Source organism: Drosophila hydei, unplaced genomic scaffold (assembly GCF_003285905.1).
Source record: "Drosophila hydei strain 15085-1641.00,03,60 unplaced genomic scaffold, DhydRS2 tig00000343-arrow-arrow-pilon, whole genome shotgun sequence".
Classification (NCBI taxonomy): domain Eukaryota; kingdom Metazoa; phylum Arthropoda; class Insecta; order Diptera; family Drosophilidae; genus Drosophila; species Drosophila hydei.
The window spans coordinates 592,788-613,686 of record NW_022045713.1 but is presented as its reverse complement, the minus strand read 5'-3'; the positions used below and the strand labels follow the sequence as shown (position 1 = coordinate 613,686).

The window sequence follows — 20,899 nt, the reverse complement described above, 5'->3', positions numbered from 1 at the left end:
CCGCCAATGGAGCTTAGCCGAGCAGCATCGGAGTCAGGGGTGATCATGGCATTGGAGTGTTAAGCAAAAGGAAACGTTTTATTGATCCGACAGCGATTTGAAACATTTAATTACGCATGCATGTGCACTATAATCGACAACTTTACAATTTGGCTCATCGAAAACGAAAGGTGCAAAATAGATTTTATTGAGTCTTTTGGGTCCAGCCAGCGACTATTCCTCATTGGTCTTCATCTGCAAACTTGGTGGGTGGAATTGGAGTGGGTGAGTGGGTGAGTGGTTGGGGTGTGAAGCACTTAAATTCGTCGGGTTTATAGTTACCTTCTTATCCAACATGACGCCCAGGGAGCGCACGAGTGGATCGAGAACCTCGCGCACCTGCGACTTGGTCACATGCTCCATGGCCTCCAGTAGCTGCTGATGGAGTTCCCGTTTCTCCTGTCCGGGCTGCTGCAGAAGTGCCAATATTTTCGACAGCTGTTGGTTTTGGTTAGGTTCATCGGGATCGCTGCTTGGCTCTTCTCGGTGATCGCCACACTGGACACGTTCGATGTGGGTTGGCACGTACTCGCTGGGCTGCTCTGGGGGCATCTCTGATCCCTGGCTCAACATGATTCCAGGCATCAACGGGGCAGTGATCGGTTCTGTAGCCATCTTTTGCTTACGCAACCAGATGCGCGGGCGCCGCTTGTCGCAGCGCTCCTTGGGCACCAGACGCGGCTCGTATAGCTTTAAGTCGTTGAGACACATCTTGAGATTGTATCGCTCGTGCATATCCTGGCGAGCCGAGCCATGTCCACGTCCATGCAAATGTGCATGTCCCAGGCCATGTCCATATCCATATCCGTAGCCGTAGCCACGCCTCTGCAGACCTCTGTAGGATTCGCGAGCCAGCTGGAAGCGCTGCTCCTGCATGTCCTCAATGAACGTGAGGAAGCTGGTGCAGCGTTGCTGCAGGCACTCCACCACCGGATCCTGACGATCGAGCACACCCTTCTCCAGGCAGACGTTCGTCAACGTGTACATCATTTCGATGAGCGCGCTCAGCTTTTGCGGCACCTTGTCCAGCAGGAAATAGCGCACCTGCCGCTGATACCTGCCGACTGAGTGGTGCATCAGACCGTAGACACACACCACCCGCTGGCTGGCCTCGTTTGAGGTGGCGCTAATGAAGTTCGCCACAGGCGTGCAGCGGACATCCTCGATCATGCCACGCAGTGGATACAGGTAGTTCCGCGAGAATCTCACACAGAAATTGAATGCATTGCGCTCGCGTCGCTGCTTCTCCTGGCTGGAGGTGTGGATCAGCGGCAGTTGCAGCAGGCTGCACTGCAGCTTGTCCAGAGCCGAAATGATGCGCTCCTGCGTCAACGAGATCTTGTTATAGATGGACATCTTTTGGTACTTCAGATTCTCCAGTGAGCGAGTGCAGATGACGGCGCGTACCTTGCGACGTCGCGGCACCAGAGTTGGCATAGAAACATCCAAGTGGGGCTGCTCCGATTGCTTCAAGGAGATCGCTAGTGCAGCACTTTGCGGACTCCTGTCGCCGCCTCCCGGCTGACGTGCCCTATGTCCAGTTGTCAGCTCCTGCACCAGCGTCGCCTTGCGTTTCGTCTGTCGCGTTCCCTTGGAGCTTTTGATAATCGACTTGGACGCCAACTGCTTGTGCCTAGCCGATGGTGATTGCTGCCGGCTGTACTCGTGTTTTCTGGCTTTCGATTTCGCCGATATAGTCGGAAAGGTGGTGTCACCGATGATAGCTTTCGACTGGCCATTGTCGGACATCAGGATGCCTTCCTGCTGATCGCAAAGCGTGCTGCTGTCCGTATCGGATCGCTGGGATGTGTAGTGCATTGGCTTCAGACTGCGCTGCAAACTGATCCAATTGGGATGCGGCTCCAGCTCGACGAAACAGGCTCTATGCCGAGCACCATCGGCCATATCCGGATCACTTTGGTGGGTCGGCAAGCGCTGCGTATAGCGCATATAGTCGGGACGGTCCGCATATTCCTGCTCCAGATCACTGTCCTCAAGCGGCTCTGGCTCCAGCTCGACACGCTGTCGGTGTTTCATATACAGGCACGCATCGGAATTGGCCGTATTCAGCAGATCGTAAGCCTTCGTCTGCGCTGACTGCGGTGTGATGGGCGTTGATATAATATCTGTCCAGTGTGTCGGATGCTTTGTCGTGTAGTAGGACAACTGCTTCGCTCTTGGTGTCTGATCCTCGCTTAGCACTTGCTGCAGGCGCTGCAGTATCATGTTGGGCTCCGGATCCTTGTGTATTTTCTTCCGTTGATGTTGATGTTGATGTTGGCTGTTGGTTTGCGCTCTCGGATTGGATGAATGCTTCGACTTAGACAACTGCTGTTGGTGTTGGTTCTGCGTTTGCGACTGTAGCTGTGGCTGCGGCTGCGGCTGTGACTTCTGCTTCAGGCGCCGTTGCTTGCACTTGCGCTTGGGTCGTTCCGCCTGCACATGACCCATGAATTCCAGCTCAGCGCAGACCTGTCGATGCAACCCCTCTATATGAGCTGTATAAAGATCTGGTATCTCTATCCGCTCCAGCTTGGCTGCTGCGCGTTTCCCTTTGCGGGAGCGCATCTTCTTGGATTTGTTGCTATTGACTGGCGTGGCAATTGCATCTGCGCCGCCTGCCAAACGGCTCGCGTGCTGCATGGGATCGTTGCCGTTGCCGATCTTGTCCAAGCTGCTGACGCTGGTGCTGCCGCTCGCACTGCTACGAGGCGTGTCGGGGAGTTGTCGCAGAGAGATCTGCGTTTCGATATCCAGGTCGCGCGATGTTACCATGCTGAGCACATCACGGCCAGTGTTCCGCATCTTGCAGAAACGTGGCTTGGTCACCTTAGGTATTTCTCGTTCCTTCTTGTTCTCGTCCCGTTCGGCAGCGCGCTGCTGGTTGTAGCGCTTAACAGAGTTCTTGATGGAGTCTGGATTGGTGAACTGTACGGACAACGGGTGTTATTTTCAGCGTCAGTCGGCTGACTACTGGGCGGCGCGATATGTGTGCACACTCACCTGAAACTCGTGAGCATATGATTGGCCATATAGGTCGTGTAGCCTCAACATTTCGCAGACGTATAACTATATGAGTAGATGGGATAAGAGGGTATTAAGAAGCCTCTGAGTTATAGATTATGCTTTGGAGGGAAGAGAGAAAGTATAACCAGATGAAATTTTGTTGTATGTACGCTTCCAAAAATTTAAAATTATGCTTGTTTATTCTGATCGACTCGTACGTTGTAGCAAAGCTGTCTATTCGTGACAGACGACATAAGTACTGATTTCCAGCAGCCCTATGCCTCCCTGTCTTTCTCTCTCTCTCTCGCTCACTATCCCAATCTTGCTTTACTTTCTCTCCTTCTCTCTCTCTCTCTGTCTTACACTGTTTATTTTCTTTTTCTGTCCGTATGTATTAAAGTTCACACAATTTTATGCCGCTTTGATTTAAATCTGGTAGCACAATCCAATTAATGTTGCACAACACTGAATTGGTCATCGATAGTCGATAATAGATCATCGATATAAGCAGAACTGCAATTGCATCAATATTTCACAATGTAATGTATAATCTAATTTATTGAATTTACGCGCCACCAATGTGAACAGGAAATGTGTCGAACTTTTCAGTTGATAATCCCCATTATATATATATATATATATATATATAAATTATTAAATTCTAAACACTCATTTAACGCTCAGGCTTTGCCTTTCCCATGAGCTCTATCTATGTATATTAAGATTAATTTAGTTGCAATTGATTCGTATGTCACACATTTGTATATAATTCCAATTGAAAATAGAAAGGGTTAAAAACATGAATAGGTCAAACTATAGGTAAAATTTGGGAAACTGCACCGATCAATTGTCCACACCGAAGCTGCTCTATCAAAATTCTTAGATATGCCTCACCCACAATCAAAGGTGAGTTGAATCGTTGTCGAGCAGTGGTGCCAACCTTCCTCTGAGATCCTATGCCTTTGACTTGAAAAAGGGTCGACTCCGTGCCTTGGGCGTTGCGACGGCCGGCATCGCGGCATTATATATGGGTCTGACCGCATACGACAAGCCGGAGAGTCTTGTTCGAGCGTTGATGATACCGACAATGCGGCTGCTGCCCGCCGAGACTGGCTGCAATTTGGCTCTTCTGGCCTGCAAGTATCGCTTGTATCCTGCATCCAATTATGAGGACAACGTCAACTTGAGGACTAAATTCTTTGGCTGCGACATTAGTAATCCCATTGGGCTGGCGGCCGGCTTCGATAGGAATGGCGAGGCTGTACATGGACTGAATGATCTGGGTTTCGGTTTCATCGAAATTGGCAGCGTTACGCCTTTGGCTCAGAAGGGAAGTCCCAGGTCCCGCATCTTTCGACTGAGCGCCGATCGAGCAATTATCAATCGGAACAGTATCGATAGCGATGGCTACCAGGCAGTGGCCGAGCGCCTGCGCAGACTACGCCAAACCGATGGCTTCAACGCTGTCGTGGGCGTCAATTTGGAACGCAATTACAGCTCTAATACACCCGTCATCGATTACATGGCAGGAGTAAAGACATTCGGTCCCGTTGCTGACTATCTCGTTATTAACTACAGTAATGCGAAAGACCAAGGGTACAATGCGAACAGCAAAAATCAGCTCATCGAGCTGCTCGAGGCCGTGAACATAGAGCGTGCCCAGCTTAAGCCCATCAAGTACGTGCCCATCCTACTTAAGCTGTCGCCCGATATGACACTTGACGAGATGAAGGATGTTGCCGCTGTCATCGACATGAGCACGTGCAAGGTGGATGGCCTGATCGTGTCGAATGCGACGATGACCCGCGACAATGTGAGTACCTCCAAGAAGTCCCAGGAGGAAGGAGCGCTCAGCGGCGAGCCCCTGCGGCAGCGCTCTACGACTATGATCGCACAGATGTATCAATTAATAAATAACAGCGTACCCATCATTGGTGTCGGCGGCATCTCATCTGGCCAGGATGCTTATGAGAAAATTGAAGCTGGCGCCTCATATTTGCAGATCTACACGGCTTTTGTGTTCGATGGTCCCGATTTAGTGGATCGCATCAAATCGGAGCTTTCCGATTGTATCACTGAGATGGGATATGAAAATGTCCAGGAAGCAATAGGTTCAAATTATAAGCGATATTTGCCTGCTTAAAGTGCAGGTGGTATTAAGTAATATCCAGTAAATAAAATTGTATGTTCGACACATTGTTCATATTTCTCAATTAACTTAAGATTGGACTTTCGTCTCAACCAAGAGGCATCACACATGAATAAGGCTCTGCTAATAACATTTTTACTCCACACTTTACATTTTTTGGGATTTTCCACTATTGGAAAATGTAAAATGCACAGCTGTAAAAATGTGAGGAATTTAACAGTCTACGTAATCTACATAGCATCTGATGTTATCTTGTTGACACAAATAAATAAATTAAAGTCTTACAACACCTAATATGTCAAGGTACAAATAGGTCCCTCAATAAATGTAGTATACACAAAATTTGTTGCCTACTGTTAAAACTTAACGTACATCTTACATTACATTCATAAGCTATTTACATTTTGGCTCCACATATTTGGTACCTTAAACTTAAATAAACTATATTGGTGCTTCTGTGCGCTGTGCCAATATAAGCAGGGAACGAAACAATAGTACATAGAATATAATTAAAGGTTTCTATTATCGAGGTAACATAAAATGAAATAGTTGTAGTATTTAAGAAATCTTTCGATTGAAGCATTCACTGGGTATTTTAAAGGTAACACCCATACGGTCATACTGCATATTTTGTTGCATTGTAGCCGTTTTTAATGTTTTAGTCCATATTTATGTAAAGACGAAATTGCAGAAGTGCGAAGCACATCAATGTGCACAAGGCTGTTAAATAAATAATCAAATAGAGTGCGTCAATTTCAATACCGTGCTGGATCACATCGCCACTGGAAGGTGAATATGTCAGGTTCCATTGTCTCTCCTATTGCAGCGCGATAAAACAACAACAAAAACAACGATATGCTTACAACGCATTTTACGATTTGATTTGCAGATTTGACGAAATACTTGAGAACAAGGTATTTGAAGCACACAGAATACACAGTAGCTATGGACGTCGAGGAAAGCTACGAGTCACAAAGCACAACGGAGGCGCCGCCACAGCAGGGACCCCAGCAGCAGCATCATCACCATCACCAGCAGCAACAGCAGCAGCAACAGCAGCATCAGCAGCAACAACAAATGCAACAGCAATTGCTACAAGATATGCAATGCGAACCGCTATTTGGCATTACCACAAACACAACAACAACAACAAATCCAATGATGGACACAAGCAACATTGCAATACCATTGCCGGCACCGCCTGGGACGGGCATCGTCTTGTCCTCGTCTGTATCATCAGTCTCGGCATTGGCATTACCATCCCCCGCCCAAGCAGCTCAAATCAAGGGCCTCGGGTCGGCTCTGCCAACAAATGACTATGATATTGACTCTCTGCTCTTGCAGCAATTCAGTTGTATGGGCACCACAGACCACGAGGATCTGATAAGTCAGTTCCAGAGTCTCATGAATAATCAAATGAATCGCGAGTCGGCTCGTTTCTATTTGGAAATGAGCAACTGGTGAGTTCGTGTCAACCACGGTATTGCCAAGATAAACACTAATTTAACTTTTGTTTTGTTGCTCAGGAACTTGCAAACTGCCGTCGGTTGCTATCTGGACTTTTGTAGTCTGCAATCATTGCCTTCGATGAAGATTGTGCAGGGCCAGCATGTGAATGCACTGCAGCAAGCATTTCAGGTGCAAAACGATGGCACTGAACGCTGGCCCAACGGCTGTTATTTAACATCGCCAATACAGACGCAACGCATCAATGTGCCGTCCCTGCGTCCGGGCGAAACTTGTGATATATTGGCTGACCTGATGCCCACACAGCCGGCCATCATGTGGCGCATGTGTACGCCCAACGGTTGGTACTTTGGCGGTGAGTGGTGCACAGAAATAGTCCAAGTCTGAGGATATAAATCAGAATCTCAATCTTCCAATCGGAAGTGGAATTTAAATTTGAGTCTGAATTTTATGTATCAATTTTTTCATTCGCTTCTAGATACTATCTGGATGATCCCGCCCGGCACTCAGGCTAGCCAGGATGAGCTACAGCAACGCATGGTGCAGCTAATCACCTCGGATGCTAAACCAGAGGTGTATCCACAGATCAAAATAGTGATAACAGCGCATACGCAATGAGAGGCGCAGACATTTTCATTAAATTCTTCATATTGCGTTGCAATTCATTTCGGACTGCACGAATCGTTATTTCAAAAATGAGACTTTTTACATTTGGCTAGCTTCAATTCCGCCTTTGATTCGAATTCAAACACAAAAAATACATTTATTTTTTTATCGAAGCATTTGTAAATCGATTAGCAAACATCAAAATTTCTGTCATATAGATATATATATATATATACATATATATAAATATATATATATATATATATACATATATATATAAATATATATATATATATATATATATATATATATATATATATATATATATATATATATATATATATATATATATATATATATATATATATATATATATATATATATATATATATATATATATACTTTTTTTTATAGAGTTTGTATGCGCAAATTGGTACTAAGTTTAAGCGACGTGGTTTTTTTTCCTTTTTGTCAAACCAATCCTGTAACAAATGTAGACTTAAGTGTTTTATTGAGAAAGAAGAAAGAGAAACGAAGAAGAAAGTCTGTTTTATTACGTTAGCCTGATGTCAAGGCTATAGCCAATAATATCGCTGATGATGCCCGATAGCTTGTAAATTCTAGAAATAGTTTACATATAAATTCCAAATTTTAAAACTAACAGAGTAATTTGGCGTGCCATAGCTTTAAGATTGTACAGATGCAACCCTAGGGGCCACGACTAGAAACTATGTATATATGTTTATCTATAAGATTATTTTAGATCTACGCAAATAGTGGTTGTTGTTTATCAAGCTAGAATCAATATGGATTAAGCCTGACCTTCGCCTAGAGTCGATTTTTGCATTAATATTAGCATTTAATACATCTTAGACCTAGAGACTCTAAACTTTCAAGACAAAACAAGACTTCCAAGACAATGGAAGATTTCCTTCAGCTATTTAATAGGAAATTGAGTTTCTTGCCACGCCCACTTCTGCAGAACCTTGTGTGAAAAGTAAAAGAAGAAAAATTTTTTAATACAAATACTAAAACTTGTATTATTAGGCTAAATCATCAATTATATTAGGCTACTAATGCCCTCTAGTAGGGAGTGTCCGACTAGGAGATACCCAGCACATAATTCTATGCTCCTTTGATACATGCAACTGCACAAACAACAAATACAAACACACAGACACACACACATAGCCACACACATGTGGGCCGCTCTGCTTACTGCGCAGTTTACGAGGCAGCTCCGCTTATGGGGTTTACTATGGGAAATGAATTGTTGAACAACTCAACTTTTCAGAATGTGATAATGACATTCATATGAATATAAATTACGCAATTTGGAAATTTATGTGGAGGGTGGAAGGTGGAAGGGGAAGTTGTCCAGAATCTGGGTATTCACTGCGGTAACCCACACAGTAAACGTAGCTAGTTTGTTTTCAAATTTTGTTATATTGAAACTATACCCAAAACTTCGACTTGCAATAAGTTCAGGATATAAAACCTGAGTTGAAAGCATTCAGATTTTTTGAAAGTGTGATTCAAAATCCTATGAGCTTCAATATTATACATTTATGCAAATTTTCGCTTTTCATGATCAGATCCCTATAAAATATATAATCATGATTCATTATAGTTTACTTGTATACCCATTGTAAATGGTAATTTAAGGCATTCAAGGCTTTGTGAATGTATATGCAGCAGGGGTGGAATGGGATGTGGCAGGGGACATAATATTTATCTATATACCTAATCAGGACGACATGGGAAATCGAGCTTGTCATGCCAAATGTCCGTCCGTAGGAAGCCAATTGCTGGAATATCCTAAGAATAGACAAGATTGTCATTTCTTTTTCGATAACTCAGTTCTTACTTATCGGTAAGCATCGATAATTTGCTTTGGCTCTTAAAGCATTAGGTGAAGAACATTGGGCAAGGGACAAATAAACACAAGGAATGAATACTTAGGATTTTTGAACACATTTCAAATAGATGAAACTTGGGCTTTGGCATCAATATATATCAATATTAAGTTTATAATTAAATTGTATTAAGATAGTATATCCAGAAGATGAGTTATTCTATAATTACTCAACTAGACTAGACTCTTGCCTGTTTTTGTTTTTTTTTTTTTATCTATAGGATCTATCGGTTAGAAAGCAAGTTCTCATTGGTGATGAAGCTTTCGCTTGTTATTTGGATCAGGCTGATGATGCCAATATTAAAATATCAATATATAATACATAATATAATATATATATATAGAAAGATATATATTATATATATATATATTATTTTTTTTCAAATAGCTTGACTACTCTAAAGCACTCTATCATATCAAATAGAAACGCATCAGTCTCTAAGGCTGTTTTACTTTTAAGATGTTTAATGGGTAAATACCAATAAAAATATAATCTATTTATATGTATATATATATATGTATATATATATATATATATATATATATATATATATATATATGTATATATCATATGTAAATAGACTTTGTTCCAAGTTAACAATTTTTATATTATTTTGAAAACATTTTCAAATAATTTTAAGTCTGTTTAGAGGGTATCATCTGGAGCACTCTTGCCTTACACGCGCTTTATGCAATTGGATTAAATTGATTCTTGATGGATCGTATAAATATATATATATATATATATATAGTCTATCTGCCTATACGGACTCTTACATGACATTCAACTTATCTGCGTACAGTATGCAACATTTCATTTGCATTCAATTCCAAATGCATACAAATGAGTAGTAGATGATGTGTGTGTGTGTGTGTGTGTGTGTGTGTGTGTGTGTGTGTATGTCCTCTGTGATGAATACTTGTATGCATTTTAATTTGATCACGTTATGTAATCAGATTACAAGTAGCGTTACTTATGCATCTTGACTGCGACACTCGGCGCTCATTTTTGCATGAAAAATTATAATTGAGTCAAAAATGCAAAGCACACACACACAGGAGGACACATGTGTGTGAGTGTATGTGCCAGCTCGTGCGTTGGACACGGAAATGAAATGCATTGAAACGGAAAAGAAATTATAATCCGTAGTCCTTCGCAACAACAACAACAACTTGACTTGAATTACAAATGTCGCTCATGCCTGTGGGACTGCTGGCAGTCAGAGAGATAGCGAGAGAGTGAGAAAGCGCGCGCGAGAGTGGGCAGAGGGCAGAGGGCAGAGGGCAGAGGGCGTGTCGCGTGTTGATGCGACAGACAATCAAATCAAAAGGCGTCAAAGCGTATGTCCTATAGCATAATACATGCCATCTCATTTCTGCCCAAGCACAACAAGCTGTCGACTTACATGTCGAGACGGAGAGGACGATGATGGCGATGGCAATGGCAATGGCGATGGCGGCACATCACATCCGTTTCCGCCCCATTCAACACAAACGCTGCCTCAGGCAAACGTTTCATGTAATAACACGTTGTAAAATTGCATTTGCCTATCCAAACACCAATAGCTAAAACAACAACAGCAACAACATTCATGTTGTTGTTTCGGTTGTTTTAAAATTCAGATTATGATTTGATTTGCTAGCAGCAGCAGAAGCAGAAGCCCCAGCCTTAGCCGTAGCCCCTGCCTAACCCGCCCTTAGCTCTCTCCCACCATCAAGTTGCTTAGTTTGTTCGGGGGCCTGGAGCCGGCTGCCTGGCACGGGCCTATTTGTTATTCATAGATTGGGAATTACATCCAGCCATTGGCAATTGTCACCATCTTTTACACACACTCACCCACAGACACACACACTCACGTAGATGTGGCACGTGTGGATGTCAACTTGTTACATGACCAGCTCAGGTTGATTTAATTGTTTGTTTCGGTCTTCCGTCTATCACTTGACTGGAAAATAGGCACAGGCGTGGCATCTGCTAAGCTAGCAAAGATCCTTCTTTTGAATCCAATTTCTGTTTTCGGCATCTTAGGACCTAATCTGTATATTAGAGATATATCAACAATTAATACATCAAGTTTAAAGTTGACTAAGATTTCTCTATAGGGCTGTTCTTGATAGGTTTTATGGGCTGAACCATTATCTCAGTCTTTCTGCCTTTCTGCTCTGGCTTCACTATATAGCAGATATCAAGTCCTACTGATATTATCCGATAATTATTATATTCCGCCAACTGATTTCAAGCATCATTTATAGCCAACGTTACTGGACATGTAAACCATAAGACATTCTTTCTTTATACCCCAAACTTATTGTGAAGGGCTAAGACGTGCCCAGTGTGTGACCTACATATATTTTAGATCAGGGCGATCACCGTCCAATATTGAGCTTACGCAGCATACGAAGCTTTTTTTTGTTTATTAATAGCTCAGCAGTTGTTTATACTATCTTTTACGCAAACTAGAGATGCTTCAATACATGCAAATATATTTCATATTGTTCAAGGTGAAGTTTATGTGTGTGTGAATGTAATAATGAAGAATGATAAGAACAGTTAACCCTATATATCTCTCTCTCTCTCTTTCTTTCACTACATGGTTGATCCTTGCTTTACATATCTCTTACAATACACATACTGTACATCGCTCTCTTGCTTTTAGAAGGAGAGAGGGAGAGAGCATGATGCGAGCGTAAAGAGGGTCGCTAGGAAATTGAACTAGCTGAAGTTCTTGTGTGTGGCATGCGTTGCACTCTGTGGCTAATCTCTTGACATGGGCACATGGGCACCTAGCCTGGTCAGCCTGGTCGATGGCCAAATGCCAGGCAGTTCGGGCCACATTAAATGCTAAAAACAATGGCAGACAGTTTGACGCTGTTGAGCAACTTGGCAGCTTGGCAACTTGGCAACATGGCAAGTTGCAATGCTGCAGTTGTCCAGCTGTCTGCAGTTTGGTGGTCGATTTTTATGAGCGCCGTCGTTGACAGCTTAAAAGTCTTTTAGCATGAAAAATATTGTCGAGTGGAGGCTTTTGTTGTTGCTGTTGTTCTTGTTGTTGTAGTTTGCTGTTAAGCAAAAACTTTGACTTTTGATGTGTTCTGGCGATAAGATTTTGAGCGAGTGCTGCGATTTATGCCCCTGCCCCGTGGCTGGTCTCAGTTTGTGTTGCACTTTTAACTTATCTGCTGCATGTGACAATCAACTCATTTTAGTGGGTGGCATGTCGGGCTGAACTGCATCTGTGTATGTGTGTGTGTGTGTCCTCTTAAAACTGCTGTTACTGTTGGCGTTGTCATTTGGTCATAATTAGCGCTGCTTGACGCGTTTTATGCACATTTTAAGTGCAATTCTCGACTTCGGCTGTAAATTAATTTCACAAATTGTGCAGCGAATGCGGCGATAACGCGCGATTGCGGCGATTTAGTGCGGCGATTTAGTGCGGCGATAAATATCAACTCTACTCATTTCAATACAGTGAGCGAGCGCGCGCATGATAGAGAGAGAGAGAGAGATAGCGAATGAAACCGTTTGCCTTACTATCTATCTCCTCTTTGACTTGGTCTTCATACGGTTTTGTTGTTGTTGTGCTTTGCCTTTGCCTTTGCGTTTGGTTTATATTGTCGCCTTTTAGAGAAACATGATTTTGTACTTTTATTTTATGCTATATTTAAATTGATTTAATTTAATTCCTATTTGTTGCTTGTCCCTCGTTTGATTCAGTTTTAGTGCATCCATCTATCGTAGCATCTATCGGCTTTTTATATGTATGCATAAGGCCCATAGAGATGGCAAAATTAGCATACAACTTGGTACATTTATCGTCTTCAACTCAATTCATGTTGTTGTTGTTGTTGTCATCGGTCACGGCCCATTTGGTAGATAGAGAAGAGCTGCGAACAAAGAGCCAAAGATACATATGAAAAAAGCTTGTGCATGTGTGTGCTGTGTGTGTTTGCGTGTGCGTGTGTGTGGCTTTGCTTTTGTTATTGCTGTTAAGGTTTGTACGATTTTGTCTTCGCCTTTGTTGACCGCTCTTTGTTTTGTCATAGTGATATATAACTAGCGATAAGACACAGCCAAATCGCCCCCAACGCACCCATAAATAATTTACAAAATGTGAAACAACAAAAACGTTTGCCCCACGGGCAATGTATGAATTTGAATTTTTCACCCAATGGAGGACCTACTGTTAGCGCTAACATACGCTAGTTAACATGGACTTCATACTAACATGCCACTAAATTGACATCTTCTCTATATTATAAGTATATAATTGAATTGAGGGAATTTCCCGCCAGTGTAAGCTCAATGTAAGCATTATTATAATTAGATTGATATATAGATAATTAGATTGAGGGAACTTTTATGATTTACTATAGTGGGAGGCAATGTTAGTGCTAACATACGGTGCTTAACATAGACTTCATACAAACATATCACTAAACGCGATGACACCCTACGTGAGAAGTTAGTATATATATAAAGTATAAATGTGAAGCTCAAAGCTAATATTTACATTAGCTTGTTAACATAGGCTAGTTAACATAAGGTAACTAACGTAATCTAGTTAACGCTAACTTTATACTAGCATTATACTTGCGACGTAGTAGACCCATAATTAATTCAAATTATTATTTATCGTTATTATTTCCCTAATGTAGGGCTCAACGTTAATATTAAATATCACCTTTTAATTTGTTTTGTAAAAACATTCAACAATTTAATTTAATTATGCTTCGATTTTTTTTACTAAGGATCAAAGACTGTTCTTTTCTAAAGAATTTTAAAAAAGTTAAGTCCTAATCTAAGAACGGAAATAGACACAAAATTAATTTCTTCATCTTAACTCAAAAAACTCAATCTGGAAACTTTTTGATGATGATTTCAGATTCAGATGCAACACATAAAAAGTCTATTTTGGGCCCGGTTTCAATCATTCCATTCTAATAAATGTGAATAAACTTAATAATGTAGCTTATAGCGTAAATTCTCAATAACTTCTCATCTAAAATGGTATCCTCGCCTTGATTTTTGAGACAATCTTTATAATGGCTTTTCATATATCCAAGTGGATGGTATTAATTTATCGAAATAAAATCTTTACCAAAATCTACATCTGTTGCTAAACGCTGTGTGTTGGGTATCTCCTAGTCGGCGACTTTCTACTCGAGCACTCTTAAAAACACAAGTTCAATAGAAAACTCGCTTATTCGGTATATACTTACGCTTAATTGTTTTATATTGCTGGAGTTGTTAATGAGGGGTTTGATAATATGAATCGGGTTAAAATCAGGAAATTGATATAATTGAAACTGATGCTCTAATAGGTGAGACCAATGTGTGGCTCGTTCGATTAGCGATATTAATTATACTACATAAGCCAGACTCGATATCTATTTGGTAATCGATGTAACTCCTAGCCTAAATATTTATTTAGTAAATGCCTTAGTTTCATTATAGTAAAATCATTCAGATTGGCTCATTTCATTTAGCTGCATTTGAGATCTGTAACATAATATTGAAAACATTAGATAATTAAATCTTATAATATTCATTTATTTCAATATCTTTGTATTCCCAATGGAAGTTAGCAATACTACCTTATTTGACAATTAATTTGATAACAGATAGTTGCTTTTAGTTGAGTTTGGCTTGACATTTTATTGTAAATACATTTACAGCTTGCAAATTGGTTTTGCTTATCACATTTTCGTGAACTTCGTCCAGTCTATATATACATCATAATGATGAATCCCATTTTTTGTTGAATGTAAACATCAATAAGCAAAAAAAACAAGTGCAACATTTTAAGAAATGGAAATTAACCATGTTTTGTTGAAACACCATTACAAGCACAGAAAATGTGTTCTATGCGTTGATGGAGTCATTGATTGATATGTCTTCAAAAGCGGCAATTGTGAAAATTGGTGTTCCAGATTGGCTTTTATACACACCAACTGTTGTAGCTATGTGACCGAAATTATATTTAAGCAATAATGTCATACAATTTAATGTCTAACAAAAATAGTTTTATTGACATTAAAAATAAATTTATTTATTTTAATATATTTTTAATTTGTGTAACTCTAAAAAAACCGCTGATGAATTATTGCCTTCGACATTTTTGTTTTTGGTTTTAAAATGTCCCAAATTTCCCCTTTTCAGTACTGAAATGTCCTCAAATGGCCAAATATGAGAAAGTCACGCTAGATTTAACTGAAGCACTTTAGTAATTAAGAGCAGATTTATGGGTCTTACTACCAAATAAAATAAAAGTAAATACTGAAAATATATATAAATTATAAAATATCAATATAAATATATACCTCCATATAAGTAGTACATATACACAGATATAATTGAAATGCTGGAATGAATCAAAATTCATTAAAAAATTTGTTAGTTTCATTAGGCGCGTTTGTTTCTAACGAGGGTTCAATATTGGGCAAACGTCAATATTATTAAATATAAATGCGCTAAGTTGATTCAGCAACACCAAATTCAAGAAACAACAACATCAGCAGCAACAACAAACATTGATTATTGATGAAAGGAGCCGCATACGCGACTCAAAATAAGAAGAGAGAAAACACAGACGCGACATTGCGTGATAAACATTTCTCAATGGGCATCCAAATTATGGGGAAAGGGGTGTGTGGAGGGCGGCTGCTTGTAGATTGAGGAATGGCCTGGGAGACGCTGGCCGAGACCCTGGTCGAAAATGAAATGACATGACGTGTTGTTATTAAGCCGAATCCAAAACAGAAACAGAAACAGAGACAGAAACCGAAACTGAAACAGGAAAACGCAGAGCGCGATTTTTATGAATGAAATCACGTACTGGGCAGGGGTTAGCTTAGGGACTGGCACCTAGATCCGAAACTGAATCTCAGATCTGGTCTCGACACACCCTGACGACGGCGACGGCGGCGGCGGCGGCGGCTTCAAGGCGATTAGCAAAAAGCGGTAAATGTTGTGTTAAACCTCAATTAAGAAGCGGCCCCATTTTGAGTTCTCCAAATCGAGCCGCAACAGGATGTTAACTTGGGCAATTTGAATTCGCTTTGACTGACGCCACACGCCACGGCCAAAGTCTCGAAATTTACGAGCTTAGCTCACAGCTTCCAGCTCCAGCTCAGCTCGGCTTGGCTCGGCTCGCGGCGTTGACAGAGCTCTAAATGATCTGCAGCAGAATAGCTCACGCAAAGGGAGCAGCAGCAACAGCAACGGCAACAGCCTCGGCGCCTGACAGGAGCAGGAGGAGCTGCCTGGGCTCGCCTTCTCAACTGCCGCTCGTTTGTTAAGTGCTTTTTAATTTGTTTGTGTTGAAGCGTTTCCCCTCACTTGGCTGCCCACCCCACGCTCCCCGCTCAGCCCCTCGGCGCCTTTTATCAGGAATCAGAGCGAGCTGAGTGCAATTACGACACCTTCAAAGCCCACAACGAGGCCCATTCCATAGCCACTTAAGCGCATCCCTTGGGGGTAGCTGTGGGTGGTTGGTTGGCTGGTTGGCTGGTTGGCTGGTTGCTTGCTCTAACCGTTAGCTCGGCCGGCAATCAGCGTTGACTGAGTGCCAAGACCTAATTAAAAAAATAAAAGCAACTTGGCCAACGGTGTGAAATTTACACGCAACTAACCAAGCATCAATCGGGCAGCCCTTAATGGCCAGTGGGGCATTTTGTAGCCACTTTAATGAGTCCACGCAATCACTGGCCACCACTCGCTCACACCTGCACCACTCGCACCACCAGCCGCGCTGTCACGTCTGCACATCATGTGTCATTTTTAATGTCTTTTTAAATAACTTGTGGGACGAGTGTGAACATTTTCTCATCTCTTATTTTATTTGTCTTTTTCATTTTTAATGAACTTCCATTGCGGCTGTGTATTAATTTTCGTGAGAGCAGAGCAGCCCAGAGCAGAGCAGCGGAGCCCAAACTGATGCCAATCACTCAAAACAAAATGGCGGCAAGCTTTCTATATGGATTTACGTATATCAATATGAGAGCTTGGAAAATCTGCATTATGGAGATAATATTCATATATCTCCCATATCTACCCATATATAATAGTCATAATATAGTTAAATATATATTCATATAAATGTAGTCAAAGAAATATTATTTTTAGTTTCGCTGCTCTTTTGGGATCTGCAGTCAGATAATCTTTAGGAATCTGAAGTCGAGCAATTTAGGCGAGCTTTTGATAATAGCAGGGCAATTAAGTGTGGGTATCAAGTAGGAAACTTGCCCTCAGTAGCTTATGATCTAAACACAGTTGCATTTATTACGAACTCGCTGCTCTTTTATAGAGTCTATATATTTATGTATATATGTCTAACTGTGGTATATGCTAATACTGATGCATGTGCTAAGCTTGGTAATTCGACGTTGCTACGCATAATAGAAGTAAAACGAGTAAGAAAGCTCTAGAAAGGAGTGTTTGACTAGGGTATACCCTACCCTTCCACTAAGTCCAATATTCTGTCATGAATACAAATGCGCAATTAACACATGAACACAGACATGAATGAACGACTGCGCTCATGCGGCTTAGTGGAGGAAATTAATTGTCGAATAAGTTTCTTAATAAAATTTTCAGAATTTAGGAATAACATGGAAGGGCGCAGCTATAGAAAATCGTAAATATCCTGAACTCCCATTACATATTTACGATGATGTGGGTATAAGCCAATTGGATTAATCTAAAAATAAAGTGTAGCGGGACTTAGTCTTATAACTTTGAGACCCTATATATGTATATATATTTTATATTATATAGATATATATATATATATATATAATATATTTTATATTTTTATTTATATAAACATTAATAGTCATAAGCGTTTATTTATGTATATTACATACTGTTATCTATGTTTCTAACAGCCGAATAAATGCTTCAAATTTCAGCATGAGCGTAAATCTTTCACATTTATCTAGAAGTATTCGATAGTTTTATAGTTATAAATGTGGGCCTATGGGCTTATAAGTCTTAGACATGTTAAATAAATGATAATAATGGTGGTAATGTACACGTATATATAGTATTATATACATATGTCTATACATATACATGTATATGTTATATACACTGCGCGTCATTAGGGTAAACCTCCCTTCACGTTCTCCTTTAAGGCTGAATATCTTTTACATCATCCCAATTGTTTTTCTATTGGACTCTGTCTTATTCTTTTTATAATAATACTGAATTGGCTTTTCTGCCATTACAGCAAATATTAAAAAAAAAAGTTATGGGAAAAGCTTAGTAAAAAAGTTTAAGAACATTTTATCATCAAGCGCAATAGGCGAAAATAATTTAATTTGTTTAATATAGTCAGCAATTATAGGTTTTATTACTTTAATATTTAATACTTTTTAAGCAGTAGTCTAGTAGTAACACTCGACAGAAAATAGATTTTGGGTCTAGTGAAAAATACATTAAAAATAAGCTAATAAACATTGATGCCTTAGACCAAATTGGGGTTCACTTTGCTAGCCAAGCGTCCTCAAGTGTTGTAGATGATATTAAGAAGAAGCGAGTTAGCTGATTTCTCAAGGATCTCAGGGGCTTGGTTCGCAAACACAGCATTGTGAATTGCTGACCTATCATGCAGAGAAGTCAATTTTAGGTTATTAAATCAGTTTGTAAAATGATGGAAAGGAGCATTCAAAGGGCGTTTGTCATTCTCCACCCCAGTCGAGCATTCACTCCAAATCATGGTAATTTTACGTAGTTCGGAAAAATAATAATGCTTCCAAATTATTTATTTCTTTACACCTGAAAAGTCTAAGAAATATACTTCATGTGCCTTGAATCACCTTAAATCGTCTTTCTTTTCTTAGAGTGTGGTGTTTTGGTTAACTTATAATTTTAGTTTCTGTAGATATTTTAAATAATTCAAATAATTTTTAAGACCTTTGAAAACTTGTTTTATCATCATCATATTTCTTTCCATATTTTCTGAGTCCAAGTGGATTAATTTCCAGACAGTCTGCAATCAAATTAAGCTTCAGTCTTTGATATTTCTCTTTAAGATAAAGCTGCGTCTTTGTCCATTGTAACTTTCCCAAAGAAGATCAAGTTTTTGGCAAAGATATTTTGGTAATAAGATATATATGTATATTCCTATCCATATATGTATGTATATTGTTAACAAGATTCTTTGAACATTGTGTTGCTTGTTTCAATCAATATATAAAACTCAGCAAGTGTCGAAGACAATCAGAGACTACAACAATAACAGTGGGTCAATACATTCTGTATGTAAATGCACACACACGCAAACACACACATTTGGGCATCTCGTATGCAAAGGAATAATAAGATGTACAACGCAACTACACAATATGAGCAGCAGCAGCAACAACAGCGCCAATTGTAGTCATTTGTAATGAAGCCATTTTTAAAAGTAATAACAACAAAACCAACAACAAGCCAAAAACAACTGCAGTTGCTCGAGGCGAAACTCCATCATCAAAATAACAACAACAGCAGAAGCAGCAGCAACAGCAACAGCAACAGCATCGGCATCAGCATCTCGGCATCTGCCCTCTCCATCATGCCAGACTCCATGCCAGCTTTGCTCTTATATTATGTACCCGATCCAGTTGCCAGACTCATTCACTTGCACATTAGGCAGCAAATTGACATCGATACTAAACAACTACTACACGCAAAACTATACAAACTCGTTGTGCGAGAGTGAGACGGCTGATGGCGTGAGAGCAAGCGAGCGACAGAGAGAGCGCATCATTTAACTGCTGCCAATTTACTGTTTAAATGCCAAACAAAAAGTGTTAACAAGCGCAAAAATAACAAAAGACACACACACACAAATATACACAAGCACTCACACACACACACATTGGCTCAGCACTCGCTAGCTGAAGAGAGCCTGGCATCCAGACAGCCCCTTTAGTGTAGCAGCCTTGCCCTGAGTTAGAGCAGGCACGCTATATAGGCTGTGGTGAGACCGAGACGAGAGTGCGTGAGTTGTCTATCTGTATGCTGTGCGTGTATTAACCAGTTTATTGGGGCGGAGCTTACAGATGCTGGATTATACTTGTTTCTGATATCCATGTACAACAGGGTGGCAGCATCCTCAACAGAAGCAGCCACAACAACAATAATAACAGCATGGCAAGAACATATGAGCAGCAGCTGCTCAGTGTTGTGTTGAGTTCGGACAGTTGCTATAAAGAGTGTCACACAGTCACTCAATTAAGAAATACAATAAATTATCAATGTTATGTCAATGTATGTGCTAGAATGAGATTTTTATAGCAGCTAAAAATTCATTCAGTCCAGTTCATTCGCACAGCAACAGCCAGTCGCCGTAATGGCAATGCGAACAATAATAGCGTTGCCATAAAATGTTTATGGCACGTCAACTAACCGTTATGTTGGCTGGCAGCTCTCACAGCACCGCGGCCATTGCCAAATGTACTCAATCCACTACACTCGCACACTACCACAGAGAGAGTGAGAGCGAGAGATAGAATAAGAGAGACAGAGAGCGAGAGAGTGGGAGAGAGCGCGCTGGCGCTGATTGAAACCTAATGAATGTCAATTGCTGCCAATTACGACCAATAAATGCAGGCAATAGATGACAACAACAGCAACAAATACACAATACGAAACTCACCACGGTTGAGAGCTGAGCACGCGGGTGTGTGTGAGCGAGACGACGACAGGTGCGCGTACTGAGCACTCGACT

The 20,899-nt window shown here is 40.7% G+C and overlaps 3 protein-coding genes across 4 annotated transcripts; 2 read left to right on the top strand and 1 right to left on the bottom strand.

Moving 5' to 3' along the window:
• Positions 1 to 70: 70 nt before the first annotated feature.
• On the bottom strand, positions 71 to 3,294 carry LOC111596560. Its single transcript, XM_030224059.1, has 3 exons — positions 3,043 to 3,294; positions 322 to 2,967; positions 71 to 241 (listed from the first exon to the last, which is right to left on the bottom strand). Exons 1-3 carry the CDS (start codon positions 3,091 to 3,093, stop codon positions 221 to 223), a joined length of 2,718 nt encoding a protein of 905 aa, XP_030079919.1. The 5' UTR covers positions 3,094 to 3,294; the 3' UTR covers positions 71 to 220.
• A 442-nt stretch (positions 3,295 to 3,736) lies between these two features.
• On the top strand, positions 3,737 to 5,239 carry LOC111596545 (dihydroorotate dehydrogenase (quinone), mitochondrial-like). Its single transcript, XM_023310817.2, has 2 exons — positions 3,737 to 3,951; positions 4,022 to 5,239. Exons 1-2 carry the CDS (start codon positions 3,931 to 3,933, stop codon positions 5,186 to 5,188), a joined length of 1,188 nt encoding a protein of 395 aa, XP_023166585.2. The 5' UTR covers positions 3,737 to 3,930; the 3' UTR covers positions 5,189 to 5,239.
• A 540-nt stretch (positions 5,240 to 5,779) lies between these two features.
• LOC111596544 (basic-leucine zipper transcription factor A) lies at positions 5,780 to 7,473 on the top strand. 2 transcript variants are annotated; one of them, XM_030224057.1, is made up of 5 exons: positions 5,780 to 5,795; positions 5,886 to 5,983; positions 6,084 to 6,654; positions 6,721 to 7,016; positions 7,140 to 7,473. In XM_030224057.1, the coding sequence occupies exons 3-5, from the start codon at positions 6,140 to 6,142 to the stop codon at positions 7,277 to 7,279; spliced, it is 951 nt and encodes a 316-aa protein (XP_030079917.1). In that variant the 5' UTR covers positions 5,780 to 5,795; positions 5,886 to 5,983; positions 6,084 to 6,139; the 3' UTR covers positions 7,280 to 7,473. The 2 variants fall into 2 exon arrangements, with proteins under 2 accessions (XP_030079917.1, XP_023166584.1); XM_023310816.2 differs by lacking the exon at positions 5,780 to 5,795 and having other exon boundaries at positions 5,796 to 5,983.
• The last annotated feature ends 13,426 nt before the right edge of the window (positions 7,474 to 20,899 follow it).